Below are 19,959 nucleotides of genomic sequence, written 5' to 3' on the forward strand. Positions count from 1 at the left end.
CGTTTCTTCTCAGTTGTTACAAGGGGTCATTCAACTTGGTCAGGCGTATGTCAACCTTTGTGAGATTGGCGACGTGTCTCATCTCGACTGGAGCCAAGAATACAAGTGCAAAAGCGTTATGGGAAAAAACGTCATAGCTGACATTGAATCACAAAGCACGGAATTCGAACGATGCTTCAGCTCTTGTAAAGAGCGCATTAACTGGTTGAGAATGAAATATCACGAGTTGAACTATTTCACAATACAGCAGCTTCTTTTCTTACGGAAGGAACTCGCTGGTTTAAAACACAGTGCGACAATGAATTCTCTCCATTTGCAAGTGTATGCACTTCTTGAAAAAGTTCTCCCGGGCCTTCATAGGTCAAACATGCAGACAGCACTGCTTGGCGCCGGAATCTTCACGCCACACCGTCATGATGATACCTACAGCGATGACGCTGCTTCGAAGAATGCAAGTGAGAAAATGCTGTCGTGCATTCAAGAGAGAGAGGGCCAACGTACTGTGGATCAACAGATTGTCGAAAAATACAAACAGCTTCTCAAGAATCTGGAAAAGTTACATTATTCCGAGCCAGACCGTCTTGCCGTGGCAGCTCTGTTCGAAAATTTAGAAAGCAGTGACGTTGATCTTGTTCTTTGGTGTGTTCAAAACAACGGCAACAGCGATCTCATCGATGAAAACTACGACAGGGCTTCGGATGATCCGAGGTTTCGTGGCATTGTCAGCCAGGATGCCGACTCAGATCTAGAGTCATCTCAGTCTTCCCGAGGTTCGGATGATATCCATGGAAGGTAACCCGTTACTCTGTAACCAAAATATGTTAGGTTAGTGGTTTTAACCCAAAGTTGTTATCGTCCGAATGAGAGAAGTCTTGTCAAGTGCGGTTGCTGGGTTGTTGAAATCGTGATCGGAGATCGTGAGCTACCTTCAGAGCCGGTAAAGACTCTGAAGGTACTGAATCAGCCAGTACAACAAAAGTAATCCTTAAAACTAGTTTACATGGCATCTACAAAGAGATGTTTTCTCCTTGCAGAAGTCAGGTCAGGCGCCCGTTTCTCGAAAGTCCCGGAAACTTTGCTGGCCCATAAAGCCATTATTAGTTTATCTGTATCTAAAAACGGAGAAGAGTATACGCCTGAAACTTCTTGTATGAAGAGAACCTCTGTTCACGTTAAGAATACGTGAATAAAACAGTTCTGTAATCATAAGGTTCGAGATTTTGCTACGGCTTTCCAGGTGCGAAAACTTTTCTGGACCTTCGAGAAACGGAAACCGGGACCGACATTTGACATGACTTCGAGTCTAACAGTGTGTGTTTTTGTTTTAGTTTAACAGAGGACAGCGGGGAAGGAATATTGGATTCAAGCACTGAAGACATACTGCTAGACGAAACAAAAGGAGGCACCTATTTAAGCTTGGATGAAATCGGTGTATTTCTGTCTCATCTGGCTAACAATGGTATTTGCTTGCTTTTTGTTATAATACGTGCGTGTCCTTGCTTTCTATTGTTAGCAAGATTCGGTCCATCTATATTGAAAGTTCCACATAAGAATTTACACTGACAGTGGAGGCTGAGCCGCTTGCATGCATTGTCAGACAAAATCGAACGTCCTAGAAAAAATAAGGCAACATACAACATATTTTTGTCTTTCCACTTCGAAGTTGAACTCCCTTCTGATGTAATATCTAGGCACTTGCCTTTAACCGGAACATTCCAGCAACATCTGTACTGTTTACGAAACTTGCCTTCCTAGAGAGACTCACATGTGCAGAGGTGAAATAGTACCGTTGGATTTTAATTGCAGATAATGGAACACGAAGTGAAATTAGATTTGTCTTCTTAGGTTAGTAAGGCAAGCTAAGAGTGATTTTAAAAATATTTCACTCGAACTGATCTATGAAAGGTTGAAATTAGTGTTGTTTGGCACAGGAGAAAGGGCTGTAAGGAGAAAGTTCCCGAGCTTCTTGAAAACAGGAAAGCCAAATCTCATATTGGCGCGCAAAGGTGAGTCGCGATTGGCGATGTCTTTTGCTTGTCATCGTAAGAATATCATGCATGGTTATTGTAGAACATTACGTATCCACAGAACTATGATAAATGCCTTGAGAATTTCGTTTGTGGGTGTGTTACCTTCAATTTGGAATGTGTAGATGTGTGTGTAGATAAGCTTTCACGGTATTTTTTTGCAGAATATATTTTCGCTGCTGTACTTGGCCTTTACATGGACGAGAAAGCTCAGAGTTTGCCAAATAGTGATGAAGTCCTCATTTGCTCCTCGGAGACTACATCGGAAGAGGTATTAACGTCGTCCCTGTCACAAAAATAGGATGGTCAATACTTGTATCGGAGTCGTTATGTCCTTAGTTCAGATAAGGCAACCAACCGATTAAAAACTCTCTGGACTGCGATGCAGAATGAGCTTCTTCATTTTATTCTCCTGATTTCCGCAAAAGCGTAGACCAATAGCAAAATTATATCAGCTCATAGCTTTCTTACATGCGTTTGACCGTTTGATCGTGTCTGATGTCATACCCTCTATGTTCACGGCTAAAGTCGGTGTGGACTGATACACTGCTCACAATTCATTAGCTTCCTGTAACTGAAGATAACTGTGTAACAAAAGTTTGTATTTTCAGCGAATTGAAATACTATCTTTTTGCCTCCTAGGTGGAACTGTTATGGCGTCGCGCCCTTTTTGACAAAGGAGAGAACTTATACTGTTTGGTCAATGGCGATCTACTGGACTATGACGTCAGCCAAAAGGTGGTGGACTGTTTATACACACTCATGCAAGATTATGGCAACAACAAACGTAGGTCCTTTTTGTCGAAACGCTACTACTTTTAAATTCTTCGTAGAAATGGTGGAAAGTTAATAATTCTCTGATGATTTTGTCCACCCTAATTTATTTTAGTATGGTAAATTGATTTCCTATACATGTACACATTCATTTCTCAGAACTTTAACTTTAAGTCTGCTTTAGCTAAGCGAGAATCAAGTATGTAATCTCGTCAGAAGTTTTCAAAGTAAATTCATCAGTTCCATCAAAAGCCGTTTTCCATTTTCAGAGCGGGATCTATCGGCAAAATATACCCTTTTGTTAAAAAAATGTTTCATTTTTGACGTTTCCAGATCTTGCTCTTGTTGTCCTATGTAGCAGTGAAAACGAAGAACGAGCTCATATAGTGACCTCCTTAGAGCAGTACAAGGTGGAAGGCGGCATGCCAAGATATCGTCGGCCAGACGAACTGCGAACTTACCTGGAGAAGCAGTTCAAAGCACCAGACACGAGGCCTGGTTTGTACTGTGAACAGCACGTGTTTTGGAGCGCTGCTGCAGAAGTTGGTCGAGCAGAAAAGTAGGTCTATTTAATACCGATCATGTCTCACAGAAATGCCCTCAGCTTGACACTCAATACGTATACTTTTCTAAGAGAAAAGTATCAATTATCAATTGCAGTTGTTCTTTGGAAAGCGAATGAAATAATTTGGAACAATATTTGAACTTTTTTTCTTTTTTTTTTTTTTTCAGCTTAAATGTTCATGTAGTAACCTCTGATCACCCTGGGGTCGGGAAGAGTTTAGTCGTTCAAAGGCTAGCAGAACAGGTGTCAAACTTACAGAACAATCGGCTCATCACGGATACGATGAAAAGTCAAGATGAAGAACCACCTCCACTGTGTGTGACGATACCTTTTCATGATAAACGCGCACGTGTTGCAGATGTTGTTGGCTTTTTTCTCCCGCATGCCTTACATTCAGATATACCTTTGTCCAGGATTTTCCACATGGACCGTTCCGCTACGGTAAGAATTTTGTCCAAGCATCAGGTATTACAGTGCAACCACACCGGGGACGACCACTCCAAACAAAACCCCAAGCAATATATTTTAACGTTTCAACGCTGAAACAATTAAAATTATTAATAAAAATGATCAATTCAAATGATCGATTAAAATTAAAATGATCAATTAAAATTGAAAGCAATTTAATAAATATTGAAAATTGAAAACCGTTTCGTGAAAAGGTTATTAAAAATTTAGACACGGTTTTGATTACAGCCCAACCGGTTACATAAAAGAATTGGTGCTCTGTAGTTTTATTCAAGACTGATATATAAGAATGCCCATGCAGTACTGTTGCATTAGGCAAATCTGTTTATTTGGTCACAGATTTGTTCGTTTTGAAGTGTGCAGCTCTTTTTCCATCGATAAATTCACTGAATCCAAGGTCAATTTTTTCCCGGAATTTTTTCCGGTGGCCTTTTTGGAGTGGGGAGTGGTCGCAATGTAATACACTGAAACCCGGTTAAGGGAAACCCGGGTAATGCGGTCACCAGAGAGATGCGCAAAAGTGTCCGTATCATCCGGGTATCTGAGTTAAGCCGTCAATGAGAGTAAGGCGCTCGGAAACACGATTTACCCACACTGAATATTTTCAGGGGCACCTGTCTGTAATAAGCTGGTTTCCTTATTAAACGAATGTTTGTAAAGCGTAGTTCCCACTCTAACTGACTGATCGACCAATCGACGTACATGTATAACGCGGATTAAACAGACAGACAGACAGACAGATAGGCAGACAAACAAAAAGTATCTAAACAAACGAATGTAAGCAAGGAAGCAAAATACATTAATATATACGTATCTCTTTAAATTAATTGTTAGGTGACTCCAGAACTTGAAACATTGCTGTTTAACTTGCTCATCCTGGGCGAGATCACAGATGATCGTGGGCGCGTTTGGAGACGAAATCCCTATGATCTGTATATTCTTGAAATTACAGATCCGCTCCCAAAGGTTTGTGACTATGAGTATATATGTTCTATTCACATCACCAGTCTGGATTAGCTTATGGTTGTGGGGGGATGTCATCCCAAATATTTTCGTAGCTACTATGTCGTTTAAAAAATTTATTTTCATGATTGTTGTATCTCATTAGGAGCGAGAGAAGAAGGCAAAAATGTCCAAATTTCATGAACTTCTCCCATCAATCAGATGCTTTCCTCCAATGGAGACACTCGGATTATTGCTTAGGAAGAGTGCAGGTAGCATAACAGTTTGTTGTCAATTGCTGTGAGGATGCATTTGCAAAACAGGCTTAAAGAAGACCTTTCATTCCATCTGTTACGTCAGGGAAACGGTCCGGCATTTTCCCACGCGTGTCAAGAGGGCATTTATCCTGTGAAGAGGCCTCTCGCATTTTCAAACATTTGCAGAATTCTGAACATTGTCACGCCTTATATTCAGCAGATTATTTCCATGTTTTGGATTGCGCCTCCGTTAGTTTCCAACTTAAGATGGAAGAGGCTATTCATATTCAAAGAGAACAACCCCCTTTGAATCAACAAGTACACCATATAAATACAAAACTATCCTTATAATGCTCACACTTTCACGCTTTGCTTTAAATTGTTGTCACGATTTATCGCAATTAGTATTTTTCTACTTATTAAAAATTCAACTTCCAACGCTTTGTACATCAATCAACTGAAGATGACAGTAGGTTCTGTGGAAACATGTCTTTTATAATAAATGATTTGTCGTTTTCGTTAAAATCTTCTTCAGTATATTTCAGCCTAGAGGGTCTAACTGTCTTCTGCCCATTGAATCAATAACTATTGGAATAATCTTTTCCATTTTTTGCGGCTTTGAATCGTGTGATTGCACGATTAAACTCCTATTGGCATTGTAAAAATTTGATGCTGCCTTCTCCTCACTATAAACACCTATATGCTAAGACGTTACTGAGGCTGAGTTTTCCAAAATAAAGAAGTTTTATTCCTCCTTTTTGTTAGCGCAAAGAAGCAGCAGTCCTCTGTTTGATGAAAAAGAACTTCAAAGCGAGGCAGTTCAACGTGCCTGGCAGTATCTTCAACTGCATAACACGGAACCTGGGCTTATCCAACATTTTAACTTTGATGCTCGCCATAAAAGAGATGATAGTCCAGAAGAATGTCTTGAAACCTTGATCAGGTTTGTTAGCTATAATTTTATTTGTTCTATGAAGCAATTGCCTTGTTTCGCGTTACTAGGCCTGGAGAGCAGTAAGCATTCAAAGGCCGAAACATCATGTGACACCATTCAAAGCAAGTTTATTTAACTATTTTCACTGTAATTCATTGTACCTTCGAAGACATAATAAGGACAGTAATAAGACTTTATTTAACAAAATGAAATATTCATTATCAGTGAAGCAGTAGCTCACATACTAGCCCTTGACTGTCCCGATTAACGTTACTCTTTGTGTGATTACTAGCTTGAGTTCTTGTTTGCATTTTTCATAGAAACTGCGGTGTCTCTAACCCCTCCTGGTCAGAACTTCGATATTTTGTCAGTTTTCTTAACAACCAGCTTCGTGACTGCGAGGAAAGTGTCTTTTGTACAACCTCTTTAGTAGATGATACTTTGGAAGGATTTCGAACTTTTGTGGTGGCTTTCATGATAATTATGTCAAAGGTGAGTAGAGTACGAGAATAACCAGTTTGTGCGCTTGAAGGGATTCTATCATAAAAACGACTTTGAAGTGTCAACACCTAAAAGACGTGTTCATTTGAGGAAACCAAAAGCATATTTTAGCTTCATTAAATATCGCTGAATAAGTACACCGCTGAAGCCATAAAACGGCTGCTATAATGGGGTTACACCTGTCTTACAGGTTGTGATGTTTAAATTGAAAAAGTCTGCCAGACATTTTCAGAACTGTCGTCTTGTCTCAGAAAAATCACTAAACACTAATTTCAATTTGTTCTCGTTTGAGCAATTCGCATAACATCTTCATCTTCGCGTTTTCATTTCTTAAGGCATTTCGTGCATGATTAAAGTACGTAGACATAATTTTAGCACGGTGCTTTCGAATTGGACGGGAGCTATGAACTATTGACTGTCAGTACCAATAAGGTAAAAAAGGTTAAGTCTGCACACGAGGCATTTATACACCATTTATACACCTCGGTGGAGAGAGGCACTGTGAGAGTAAAGTGTCTTGCCCAAGAACACAACATAATGACCCCGGCCAGGGCTCGACCCCGGACGGCTCGTTCCGGAGGCGAGCGCACTAACCGCGAGGCCTCCGCGCCTCCCAATAAACCACATTGATAATGCAGCCGTTTCGAATCGTGATTTCCAAACTTTTTGAGTACAGTGTTACGTTCTTTTAACTCCTGCTTGGTTTACTCAGCCAAAAATGACTAATGTTCAAGCCAGCCAATTACCTATCCCTTATTCCGATACTTATTTCAAACAATCGTACTTGGTATTGACACTGATGCTGGGTCGCTTTTTATCAGGATTTCTCGATGCGATCTTTGAAAGAAGATGACTTCTCGCTGTCCAAAGAATCAGCTGGCACAAATGAAGAGCGGGACATTGCTCCTTTCCAGCTGCGGAGACGATGGGAGGGAAGGTACGACCTTTACACACCTTGTTTGTCGAGCTGGAATTTGTAATCTCATTAGATACCTGTCGCAAAATTGAGTTTGATATTTTGTTTTCCCGTCTTTGACTATTCAGCCCACATCCTTACATCTTTTTTAACCGGCCGAATAACGATACCATGACTTTTCTTGGGTTCCGAGTTGACGACGACGGGAATCTCCTGGATCCTCGAACAGAAGAAATTATTCAAGAAAGGCTCATGACAAGGCATCTTCGCACAGGACTTCATGTCCAAAGAGTGGATTTCAATACTGACTTTGAGTCCTATTCCAAGTACGTATCTTACATCGATCATCTGAAATTGAAATTAACAATACGATAAATATAAATAGATACCCTAGGTTGGGCACCACCACAAGGACTTTTTTAGGGCCACATATATGTTGTACAATCCCATCTTGGAGGGAGCACGGCAAAAAGGCTTTTTTATAAGGGTGGCCGAGAGGTTGGACATAAGGTAGTCGGAGTGCAGGATTTCAAACCGGGATTGCCGGATTCTACCGCACTTAACAAAACGTTGCACGTCGCCTCTAGGACATTTAAAAAAATTAAGCGAGTGGTAATGGTGCAGTGTGCTTCCGATGCATTTTGGAAAAATTTGGCTGACACATTTGTAAATGTGACGCACTACAGTATCAAGTGGTCGTTTGTCAGAGATTCGATTTTCATTTTGATGAACTGACCTAAGGAACAATTGTCTTGCAATCTCATTGATATGACATTTCAATTTCAGACCTCAAAAAATTCAGCTGCTATGTTCTGTCATGGGGATGGATTGCGCATACGATCCCGATGACTCGTACGAGCTGACGGGTGATAATGTTAAAAAGATTCTTGCTATCCACATGAGATTCAGATGTAACATCCCAGTTGTGATCATGGGTGAAACAGGATGCGGAAAAACTCGCCTGATTCGCTACTTATGTGGTCTGCAGACAGAAGGTTTAGAGCTGAAAAATATGCTGTTAATGAAGGTACAATTAGAAATCTCTACATTTCATTAAGGAAACCGTTAGGGGTGAACCATGTTATATGCCAAAAGAAGTGTAAAACGCTGACCAAGTAACGACAATCAGCTCCTTCATTCGTGAGATTTTGTTGTGATACTATCTCAATATGTGAATGCTTTGAACTTAAATATTTAGCGATCAATAAGGCTTTTGAAACCGTTTACGTCTCTCATTTATGTTTAAGGTTCATGGTGGCACCACTTACAAAGACATCGAAAGAAGTGTCCTTCATGCCGAGACGATGGCCCTTAAAAACGAACAGATAAACAGAAATGTCGACACTGTTCTATTTTTTGACGAGGCTAACACTAGTGAAGCCTTAGGAATGATAAAAGAAATCATGGTGGACCGAAGATGTAACGGTCGTCCTCTGAGCGACCGTTTGAAATTCATTGTTGCTTGCAACCCATATCGAAGGCAAGTAGAGTTTCCATAATATCGCAGAGTGATATTTAAGGAAAGAAGACCGACCTGTAGATTAGTAGTTAATTGTGATATGACAGGGTCATTTTAGTCGAGCTACGCTTTGTAAAAATGGATTCAGGAACGCATTTCTCTTGGTGTATTTCCCATAGCATCTGAAAGAAAGATAGTAGTGTAGTGCCATGTTTGGGAACCAACTGTTTGTCTACAGTTTTGTGTTTGTGCACTCTTTCCGGCTACTGTCGTAGTAGCAGTAACTAAAACATAATATCCTGGTCACTTTGTTCACCATGAAAAGTTTTTTCTTTGCTGCCAAGCAACACAAGGCCTTATTGAGAACACTTTGTTTCAGACACACAGAGGAAATGATAAAGAAGTTAGAGTCTGCAGGATTGGGCTATCACGTGAGAGCTGACGAAACAGAAGAACGCCTTGGTAGGATTTGCATGCGAGGCTCTTATTAACAGTTAGATTGTGAGCTCGAGAGTTCTGTCAGGTGATATTCGAGAGCGAATAATCTAGTTGCAGAATTCTAACTAAATTTCTTTCTTCGAGCGATTGTTATTTCTCTACATACAGTATTACATATTATCTTTTTCTCGGCTCGTGAGCGGGCGGAATCAACAAATCCTGTAATCTGATTGGTTTTTGGAGCGGGCGGAATTTTCTCATCCGGACCGCCACAGCGGGCGGAATCCGTCAAGTTGATCTATTTTCGTGAATGAATTAGTGGTAATCGTCATCTTTCGCCCTGTTTACACTTCCATAGATGATTAATCAGCGCAAGTTTATCTCTATTCACCTTAAAACGGCAAGGAAAGTCACTAAGTAAGTTCAATTGAGTTTTTTGAAGTTGTGAGAGTTTGTTTGGCTGTTTGTAGCTCGGCGCTGTAATGGCGCGTAATCCTCTGTCTCTCTCTGTACAATTTTGATTAAAAAGTAAGTAAATTTCAGTCGAGTTTACCTCTCCGATCGTTGCCGTATTTGAGAGAATTTCTGTGGAATGCACTTCACGGATTTCCTCGCTATCTGCCGCTCAATTTACGGTAGAAAAGTCTGATTTCGAGTGATTCGCAACGACTGACAGAATTGTTTTTGTAGTACAACTTCAAACTTTGCACGAAATTTCACACCGGAAAAACACTTTTAGAGAACTTAAATGGTGAACCAAATGCAACTAGCATAAAGTAGTTCGGTATAAATCTGTTTTTTAATACATCTTTCTTTGCCTAGTATCTGAGTTACTCGCTCGTTCGCTCGTTAGATTTTTTACCAATGGTTTGTAGAGTCTGTAGGCGGCGCGTAAGCCAGTTCAATGACAAAGCTTTGTAAACAAACCCACTTGTAAGCCAATTTATAACTTACCGCAAGGAAAAAAGATAAACATGTTATTGTCCGGCGTAGGGTCGGTCCGTATGGTGAAAAACTGTGACTCGTGCAGCATTTTAAAGACCTCGGTCACAGTTTTTCCCTATATGGACCTCCCAGCCGGCCAATAACATATATGTATCTAAGATTCGTGGTGGCAAACCTAACAATGTAGGTCAGCCAATGGGATTAATAAAACCATTCCGATTGGTATACTATCTAGTAGAATTCTACGATAAAAAATGGACAGTGACTCTAATTGATATCTTTGTTATTATTTCTCTTACACAAGGTCGAATTCCATTGCGTCACCTTGTTTATCGTGTACATGCTCTACCGGAGAGTATGCGCAGTCTTGTGTGGGATTTTGGACAGTTAAATCCGAAAGTGGAGGAACTCTATACCCGTCAAATTGTGCGGAGATATGTAAGTAGCGCTTTTAATGGCGATATGCAAAACAAAACTGTTAACACGCACTTGACAAGACTTACCTGCTTGCGAAGAATCATCATTGTGTTAGCCTATTGAACCTAGTGGCACACAAGAGCGGCTCAGTTTCTGCTGACAAGGCGACTAGGTGTATTTTTAACACCCCCCCCCCCCCCTCTACACACACACACACACACACACACACACACACACACACTCACACACACACACCACCACCACCACCCTCTCATCGCAAGGTCAAATTTAGCTGTATTCACGTATTCCGTTAGCACTTGGATGGCGAGAGGCAAGTGCTTTGACCGGGATTACAACGCAGTGACCCCCATCAGGGCTTGAACCAAGACCGCCGTCCAGCGCACTAACCATTAGACCACTGCGCCTGATGCTCTCAAAAAATGCTTTGATGCCTGTTTCAGTTCTTCCTTAGTCTCTCTGTCACTCACTGCGAGATTGACCATCTTCTAATAATCAATTGCAAGATATGTTTTCCAAATAGAAACTCCCCACTTTCGATTAGTAAACGGCATGCCCATTTTGTTCCAGGTGCAAGGAGGTCGACTGCCAGGAGACGATAGGTTAGTGGTTGCCATAGCAACGGTGTTGGCGGCCTCGCAGCAATTCATGCGAAACAAAGAGGTATCTTTTGAATGATGTTTAATCTTCCGGTATATAATAAATAAAGCAGCGGAAAATTTGAAACTTTCAGAACCCGAATTTTTGATGTCTTATGTCCTTCTTTTCTAAGCCCCCGTACAAGTTTGTGGACAGTTTTTTCACTCTTAAACTATCTCCCTTCGCTTCTTTTCCGTTTCAAAATTGTGACAGAAATAATAAAACCAGATTATACGAATTTTCTTTGAACAAGGTATGAAATGGTATAAAACTGCAAGATTTTCGGTACAAAATAATAATGTTTCCATGTACAATCCTAAAGCTCCATTTTAGCAGGCGAAGAATGATATCTTATTAACCTACAAATACGCTATATCAACAACTTAAGAACCTTGTTAAATCTCTAATTGCAGGACGAATGCAGCTTCGTGAGTCTACGAGACGTGAAACGAGCCATGGAGGTCATGGTTTGGTTTTATGAAAATTTCAACAACTTTTCTCCTAAGATCCAAGATGAAGACGGCGACAGTGACGCCAAAGACGGCAACCATGATGATGAGAATGAGGATTATAAAGAACTTACAGAAGAACATCCCCGTTACAGAGAAGAAGGAGCCATTTTCGAAGAAAAACTGCCTTCTCTGGCCGATGAACAACCCGTTCTTTCTTTTCAAAAAGAAAGCCCCTTTTTCACAGCAAGCCAACCCACTTTCAAAAAAGGACCATCTCCTCTCACGAAAGAACGTTGCCCTCCCAAAGAAGAACAATCCCTTATCGAAGAAGAAGTATTTTCTGCCAAAGGAAAACGGCCCGCCGTCGGAAAAGAACGACGCACTCTCGTGGAAGAGCTAAACGAAAACTTTATGTCTGCTCGTAAAGAAGAACGATCCACTTTGAAAAGAAAGCGACCCATTCTCAAAAAAGCACAATCTCCTCGTACAGTGGTACGACCCACTTTCAAAGTAGCGCACTCCTCTCTCGAAAAAGAAGGACCGACTCAATTTGACACGTTTCATCGAAGTGAGCCTAGTAAAACAATGCTTGAAGAAGCCGATTTACTGCTCCCTGAAGAAATATTTAGTGCTGCTTCTCAGGTAGAACATCTCTTCTCTAAGAATAGATTTAAAAACAAAGAAGCCTTCAACCACATGGTCAAATTAACATGTTGCTCTACTCTCTACAAACAACAAAAAAGGGAAAATTATTCTGTTTTCCTAGCCCTTTTCAACACGTCCACCACGGGAATTACCAAAATTGATCGAAGTTATGACTGGTTCCTAACAAGAATGAGTTATCGTTGGAGACCACAAACTGAGACAACTAATGATGATCACTTACCATACATGTCGCGCTTAGCATAGAGCTTTCTACTTAAGTCTCTGGGTAGCACTCATTAATTCATCTTTGTCTTTAAATACAGATATTTACCTCTTTTTAATATTAAATCGTAATACCAAGGCTTTTTAGCAGTACAAAGTATGATAATCCTTTAACAAACCACACTATTTATTTGAAGTTCTTATCTATATTAATGACAAAACATGTTTCGGATGAAACATCCATCCATTTTCAATTGGTATTCTTGTACCACTGACGATGGATGATGTTTCATCCAAAACGTGCTTTGCTATTTAATGTAAGATATGAATGTCAAATACATCGTCTGGTTTGTGAAAGCATTAAATGGTAATTTAACATTCGTTTATCTAACGACGAATATCAGTCAATTATTTAGTAGGCTGGTCACTTACAAGAGTTGTCGTAAGGAACCTGGCTTCGATTTCGACTGTGTAGTCAAAGCCTAAAAATAACTTGTCATGTATTATATGCTGTTTTTTATTCCTTGTTTGTATGGCTGTATTAGCAATACTAAATTAATATCCATATCATTACACTTGCTCTTGTGTCGTGCTTTTAGGAAAATCTCAGCGACGACATTGACCGAACCACGTGGTCACTAATTCTAGCTCTTGGAGTTTGCTACCAGGCGAGATTGAGAGACAGGGATGAATACCGCGAGACAGTGGCAAAATCATTCCAAAGTCCATGCAGACTTCCTGGTGGAGCACAAAGGATTGAAAGGGAGATCTCTCGGTGAGCTCATTGCTTTGTTAATGATATTTATTTACACACACACACGTCTTTGAAGTTAATACTAATATTATGCTGTAATCCGATTGTCTGCAAGCCTTTGGTGGGAATTCAAGGGAGCACAAGAGCCTCCTGCTTATGGGACAACTAGTACTCTTAAACCTCGCCTCCAACTGACTAAGACATCCCTTAACTCCAGGGTGATGGCAACTAATTACAGATGTCAACGAGGTTTCTGCATAGATTTACGGCGAGAATTAAGGAATTAGTCAATTATTTTACTGGACTTGTCTTTTCCACCTAGCATTATATTGTTTGAAGCATGATTGCTTTTCTTCCTTAGACAAGCTGAATATTTTCCTGCTAATGCCAAGCTTTCTTAAGATATCACTCATGAGTAACACTCAGGCCATGCTTTGGAACTTCATGTATTTTCCCATAAGTGATATCTTAAGATGCATCTAGGTTTGAATTTCGTGAAGGAATACGACCGCAGGCCATTTTCATGTGTATGGTATGAATTACAGTTTTGCTCTAAAACTGTAACCCAACTGTCTGCAGATTGGGAGGAAGTGTAGGATCAACCCTTAAAGGATCTTTTAATTTTTTTTATTGCTCTTGCATTGGTGAAACATTTCTAAATTTTAATCTATCATTAACATTGTTAGGACCTGCATCGAAGCGCTGTGGTCAAAAGAGTGCCGCACGATTTTTTAAACGTAGAAACACTTGCTAAAACATGTTGGATGGTTACATTCGGTTTTTTAGTTAAATACTACGGCATGTTTTAGGAAAGCTCTTTTTTTGTCCAACCTTTTCTAGCACCTTCAATCTACTTCAAACATCCCCCAACAGTAGCATTAATGCTCTATTACCCTGACATACATGTATGAAAGCGTTTATTGTAGTGTTACATTATGACACCCGCACAACTTATAACCGTCACAATGGCATATTTTTCTAAGATGCCAAGAAGCTTTAATGGCACAACTGAAGCCTGGGCCAAACATCGCCTGCAATGCCGCCCTTTCTGAAAACGTGTTTATGATGGTGGTGTGTATTGAGCTCAGAATCCCCCTGTTTGTGGTTGGTAAACCAGGGAGTTCCAAATCTCTAGCCAAGACTGTTGTTGCTGACAACATGCAAGGAGAGAACTCAAAATCGGAGCTCTTCAAAAATTTTAAGCAGGTAAGATTTTAAGTGCAATTCTCTGCACTGAGGAGTCAAAACCTGTATAAGTGCAACCGAAATCAGAGGACCTTTGTTATCTGTTGGGATTCCAAGCTTTTTGATCTACGTTAAGTGTAAACTTACGCTAAGTCAGACTACCACTTGTTTCATATATTGTAGTGACGAGGATTCTTAGGCTATGAATTAGAAGTATTCTTAGTCTTCAGTTTACTTGTTACGGTGGCTTGAAAAGGTCTGATTTATCGGAGAGCAGCTATTGTATATTACTCATGAACACCGAATCATTTTTTTTTTCCTTTTTTTGTTTTGTTTGTTTGGGTTTTTTAACAGATTCAGCTGGTTTCGTACCAGTGTAGCCCTCAATCAACCCCTGAGGGAATACTGGCAACTTTTCAACAATGTAGCGAGCTTCAAGAAAGCAAAAACAAGGAAAGGAAGTCAGATAGGTTTGCCTCTGTCGTGGTGCTAGATGAGGTTGGACTGGCAGAGGACTCGCCTAAAATGCCTTTGAAAACTTTACATCCCCTTTTGGAAGATGGAAACCAAAATGACGAAGACATCATTCAAACCGAAGACAGGTTTACCCGCGTTGCGTTCATTGGCTTATCGAATTGGGCGTTAGACCCTGCCAAGATGAACCGCGGAATAATGCTCTGCCGTAATGAACCCGATGAAGTCGAACTGGAGGCAACTGCCAGGTAATTAGGGCGACGTTGTCGTTACAAGCGCAATTACTACGTTTCCTTGCTTACTAGTTTCTGTGTTTTGGTACCGTGTTTTTTCGTGTTTTAAGAATAGATGCAAAATTGATATTGAATTAATATTGTGGAGGGCTAAGGACTTGTGATAATAGTGAATGATGAAAATAGGATGGATGAAAGGATGAAAGGATGAAAATAGTTCATTTCCAGTTCGACAAAAGTTTTCCTCTTCCAGATGTATGGAAAAAGGCAAATTTAATTGAATACCATTCGATGCAAGCACGACATTATCAGGTGCTTTTAGACTAAACTGATGGAAAACCCAGGGCTGGGTTGTTCGAAAACCGGGGACCAATAATCCAGGATTAAAATGTGAACAAAAGTATTGATATTTCTTGTAAAAAAAAAAATGTTTTCCCCTGCTTATGTTTTATGTAGTTTGAGATTATTCAAACTTAAAACTGAAGGGCAAAGAAAATAAACAGAAAAATTCACAGAAAAGTTACAAAACTGACATAATAGTTCTCACTTATCCTGGGTTAACTTAATCGGGCTTTGAACAACTCGGCCCTGAGGAGAAACATGACCTTTTAATTATTCAATCTCTAATCTTTTTGAAACTACCTTCCTACGGGAACATTAACTCTTTGCCTTCGCCCAATACAGCAGGTATAAAAATGTAGAGCGCCGAACTTTCACGGAAAAATCGTTACAGTTGCCTATCGCTGTCCTTGAGCTAAATATTTTTTGTTTGTTTTGTTTTCAATTTTAGGGGCATTTGTGGAAGTGACGAAGACATTATGACACTGATTGAACCCCTGATATCCCCGATAGTCCGTGGCTACACCGAACTCTACAATAAGCAGAAAAGTCTACAAAAACTACAAGATGGGAAGAAAGATGAATTCTTTGGACTACGAGATTTTTACAGGTATGAATGTTTTGATTTGTTGGGAATATTTCAAGAACTAAATCGATGGATGTATGGTAATACTTAATGAGCGGCTGGTCTGTGTGAACGTTTACAATGACGAGCCGAAGGCGAGCCTTTGTAAATACCCATAGAGATTTTTTTTTTCTTTCTTTCTTTCTTTATCAAATCTATGAAATCCTTATTTTTTTTTTCCTTAAAATTACAGACTACATATTCCGTCTTGGGCTCTCAGCATGTTCATGTGACATTGTCATTAGATCGATTTCTTTTTATTTATTAATCAGAATTTTGTTATAATATCTAATTGACAATTTCTGCTATTACCCAGCCTTCTTAAGATGGTCGTCCACATCGCAAGAGAACAGAAACGCCGACCCAACTGGGAAGAGCTCGAACACGTGATTAAACGTAATTTCAGTGGTTTATTGGAAGATGGCTTCGACCCTGTTAGGATCATCATGGGGCATGTTGGATTCCCGTATGAATATTACCAGGTAAAATATTTGAGAATACGTGTGAAAAAAAACGAGCACTAGAACACTAACATAACTTTTACTTCTCAGTATTGTTAGTTCAGTCCTTCAAAGAGGAAGTCAGTTCTTTCATATGATGAGTGCTATTTTCTTTTGATTATGTTGTCTCACACTGTTCATCTAACAAATTAGCATCACAAATAATGATTCTTGTCATCTTTGTACCAACATCTTGATTATTGACAGGAAGAAGAACGCCGGGGCCTGGATAGTGTAGACCTTATTCGAGCGAGCCTGGATCGCAAAAGGGCCATGGGGTAGGGTCTCAATACTGATTTTTTAAGTTTGTACGAATACGTATACATCGCTTTAGCCTTGTTACTGTTTGTTTTATCTGATAAGCTGGAAGAAACTGTGAAACTCGATAAATTGTTTTTCCCTTTAATACTCTCAGGTGAAAAAGGAATTACGCGTTTCGAATCAGCTACTCAAAAAACTGAATTTTGGTTACAAAACTGAAAAGTTAACTCGACGAATCGGAGGTTCATATGGCTTTTTCCATCACATTTCAGTCAGAAATAACTTTTTTTGCTGGAAAGAAGCATGTAATTTTCTCCAGTCGTTACCAACTTTGTTCTAATTTCATATTTTTGTTCCTTTTGCAGAGAAGGGCGCTACCTGCTGATCATGACTGAGAACTTTGCAGCGCTACCAAGAGTAAAACAGATTTTGTTAGAAGAAGACTCTGAAGAACCGTATGTTATTTTTGGTAGTGGTTTCCCAAAAGATCAGTTATTTACCCAGGTGAAATGTTGTTTTCACGCATTTTGACATTATAATGTCTGTATTTCTGTCCGTCTATCTGTCTGTCTGTCTGTCTGTCTGTCTGTCTCTCTGTCTGCCTGCCTGCCTGCCTGCCTGCCTCTCTCTGTATTTCGTTTTGTCTTTATGTTCGTTCGTTCGTTCGTTCATTTGTTCATTTCTACGCCGTATAAGGGAGGCGTCATTTTTCAATCTGTAATTGTAAAATCCATAGGTTTGCCGCAACATCAACCGTGTCAAGATCTGTATGGAAACCGGGAGAACAGTAATTTTGTTAAACCTCGAAAACCTCTATGAAAGCCTCTACGACGCGCTAAATCAGGTCAGTCTTGTTAAGCTCACGGCAATGGCGAATACTGTAGGTTACGCCTGGTGAATACAGCTACTTTGACAGCGTTATCATGCAACTCATCGTCAATGAGAGGACATACGAATAAAAAGCTGACTTCTATTTATCTTCCGAAAGAACAGAAGCTTAAATCAGTAATCAACAGTAGATTTCCGACGAAAGAAAAGCTAGTTAAAATTGCGATAGAACCTGAATTCTTGTTTTTGGGGGCAAAATGATTCCGAAACTCACGATATCATAAACTTCGGGACTAAAATTCAGCGGAAATTCTATAAACAACCTTTATCAGAGAATTCCATTCAGAAATTTATAAAAACTCGGTGAATTACTTGTGTTACTGTATATTGTAGATCCAATCCACTCGAATCAGATCAGCTGTACTTTGAACACTTACAGCAAACTAGACAGGTTTAATTCATGGAGTTCCACGTCAAACATTGGCTAATACGTATTTTTCGCCTAACGGTTGAATCCAATTTGAAATAAAGCTCATCAAAAGTTTTTTTTTTTTTTTTTTTTTGATGATTTTCACTCTAAGGTCCTTCCGCTGAGATGCAATGTATCGGTTACAGCGGTACTTACAGCACTAAACACGCTGTAAAAGGTTTGGCGAAATTTTCAAGATTCGCGCGTGATAACGTCAACTATGTGTCCTTACTCTTATTGATGATACAATTTAGCCAGTGAGCGTCCAAGAAATTTAACAGTTATTGTAAAATTGTTATTTGAAACTTTAATTGTTATATGTCTCTTGCCTTCTAGTATTACGTGACTTTTGGAGGAGAAAAATATGTCGATCTGGGACTTGGTAATCACCGAGTCAAGTGTCGCGTTCACAAAGATTTCAGGTAGCCATTCTGTTTTCTTAAATATCATTAAACAATCATTTTAACAATTTTGTGGAAGACAAAAAGTTAGTCAATGGCAATTCAACCCCGGGGCCGGGATACGTTTTTGGTGGGGGTGTGCGGCCCGAACCTTGAAACCTGTACCCTATTTCAGACTAAAATTAGTGCAGGGATCTTAATATGACCGCAGCTAACCAGATATGGCTTTCAGTTGGGTTTAAGTTGGGGCTGAATCATAAATAATAGCTCAAATATCGCCGGACAGTTGTTAATGGTTCACTTACAACCTGCCACTGAACGTTTACCCTCCTGGACTTAAATTGAATTTAACAATTGCTACTAACTTTTCAACAGACTGATTGTCATCGCCGACAAGGACGTGGTTTACAACAAGTTTCCCATTCCGCTGATTAACCGCCTAGAGAAACATTTCCTTGTAATGTCGTCTGGTCTCACAGATGCACAGGAGCAACTGTCCAGGGAGTTAAACGCATGGGTTGAAGACTTTGCCGACATTTTCCAGCCAACCCACGAAACTAAGAAGAGGTAACTAGAAAACGTGCGCTTTATGATGTCAATCTGTCCTATTCTTGTGTATCAACCAAACTTAACTGTGCCTGTGATCTATGAAACGTTAACGGTATAAAAAACGTCTGGTTAAACATACATGTAAAGTGGCTGACAGGCGTAACGAGGTGGCAAACACTTTTTACCATATGAGCTCAGAAGACATTTCATTTATTGACAAATGAAACTTCTTAGCGCCTAGTGAAATCCTGTTTCGAATTTCTTGGGAAACGAGTAAGTTTAATGACTTTTCAGTATTTATTGACTGACACTTTGAAATTTAGGTTAACTACACTTATTGTTAACCAAAATCAAACGAATGGCAGCTGGAAACTAATTTTTTGCACATACCTATACGTTGCCGTGTTCTAGTTCAGAAACTTAATAGACTAAATACCTCATCGATTTAAAACCAGTTCATAAAATTTGTAAAACAGGGAAATTTCTGAGTTTTCTTATGGCTCTGTTTCAAATCGAGTCCTTGATCAACCTACATTTGAAACCTACATTGCTTCTCAATAATTCATCAAAATAATTTAAACAAAGGAAAACATGACCGTCACGGTGTACGGATATCTGATCTTAATTAGCGGAGATTCATTGACGATTTTGTTTCTCCGTTTACCCCTTAGTTTTAGTTTCGATTGAGATATATCAAACACTCAAGACCGTGTTTGACAACA

The 19,959-nt window shown here is 39.7% G+C and overlaps 1 protein-coding gene across 1 annotated transcript in view; it reads left to right on the top strand.

The window, feature by feature from the left end:
* LOC110053067 (E3 ubiquitin-protein ligase rnf213-alpha-like) overlaps window positions 1-19,959 on the top strand; it is a 63,752-nt gene that overhangs the window by 16,782 nt on the left and 27,011 nt on the right. The window contains exons 18-46 of the mRNA XM_089275593.1: window positions 14-792; window positions 1,329-1,459; window positions 1,932-2,006; window positions 2,192-2,298; window positions 2,670-2,814; window positions 3,135-3,360; window positions 3,534-3,807; window positions 4,669-4,800; window positions 4,943-5,048; window positions 5,799-5,976; window positions 6,288-6,459; window positions 7,290-7,405; window positions 7,513-7,710; window positions 8,171-8,411; window positions 8,632-8,864; window positions 9,223-9,305; window positions 10,531-10,664; window positions 11,232-11,324; window positions 11,714-12,394; window positions 13,219-13,394; window positions 14,357-14,579; window positions 14,913-15,280; window positions 16,056-16,214; window positions 16,546-16,711; window positions 16,937-17,007; window positions 17,356-17,494; window positions 17,727-17,834; window positions 18,624-18,709; window positions 19,064-19,255. Of these exons, the coding sequence (XP_089131719.1) occupies window positions 14-792; window positions 1,329-1,459; window positions 1,932-2,006; window positions 2,192-2,298; window positions 2,670-2,814; window positions 3,135-3,360; window positions 3,534-3,807; window positions 4,669-4,800; window positions 4,943-5,048; window positions 5,799-5,976; window positions 6,288-6,459; window positions 7,290-7,405; window positions 7,513-7,710; window positions 8,171-8,411; window positions 8,632-8,864; window positions 9,223-9,305; window positions 10,531-10,664; window positions 11,232-11,324; window positions 11,714-12,394; window positions 13,219-13,394; window positions 14,357-14,579; window positions 14,913-15,280; window positions 16,056-16,214; window positions 16,546-16,711; window positions 16,937-17,007; window positions 17,356-17,494; window positions 17,727-17,834; window positions 18,624-18,709; window positions 19,064-19,255 (5,792 nt within the window). The remainder of the gene's footprint in view (window positions 1-13; window positions 793-1,328; window positions 1,460-1,931; window positions 2,007-2,191; window positions 2,299-2,669; window positions 2,815-3,134; window positions 3,361-3,533; window positions 3,808-4,668; window positions 4,801-4,942; window positions 5,049-5,798; window positions 5,977-6,287; window positions 6,460-7,289; window positions 7,406-7,512; window positions 7,711-8,170; window positions 8,412-8,631; window positions 8,865-9,222; window positions 9,306-10,530; window positions 10,665-11,231; window positions 11,325-11,713; window positions 12,395-13,218; window positions 13,395-14,356; window positions 14,580-14,912; window positions 15,281-16,055; window positions 16,215-16,545; window positions 16,712-16,936; window positions 17,008-17,355; window positions 17,495-17,726; window positions 17,835-18,623; window positions 18,710-19,063; window positions 19,256-19,959) is intronic.

The sequence above is a fragment of the Orbicella faveolata genome, unplaced genomic scaffold (genome assembly GCF_042242905.1).
Source record: "Orbicella faveolata isolate gen_17 unplaced genomic scaffold, um_ofav_v1 contig_36, whole genome shotgun sequence".
Lineage (NCBI taxonomy): Eukaryota > Metazoa > Cnidaria > Anthozoa > Scleractinia > Merulinidae > Orbicella > Orbicella faveolata.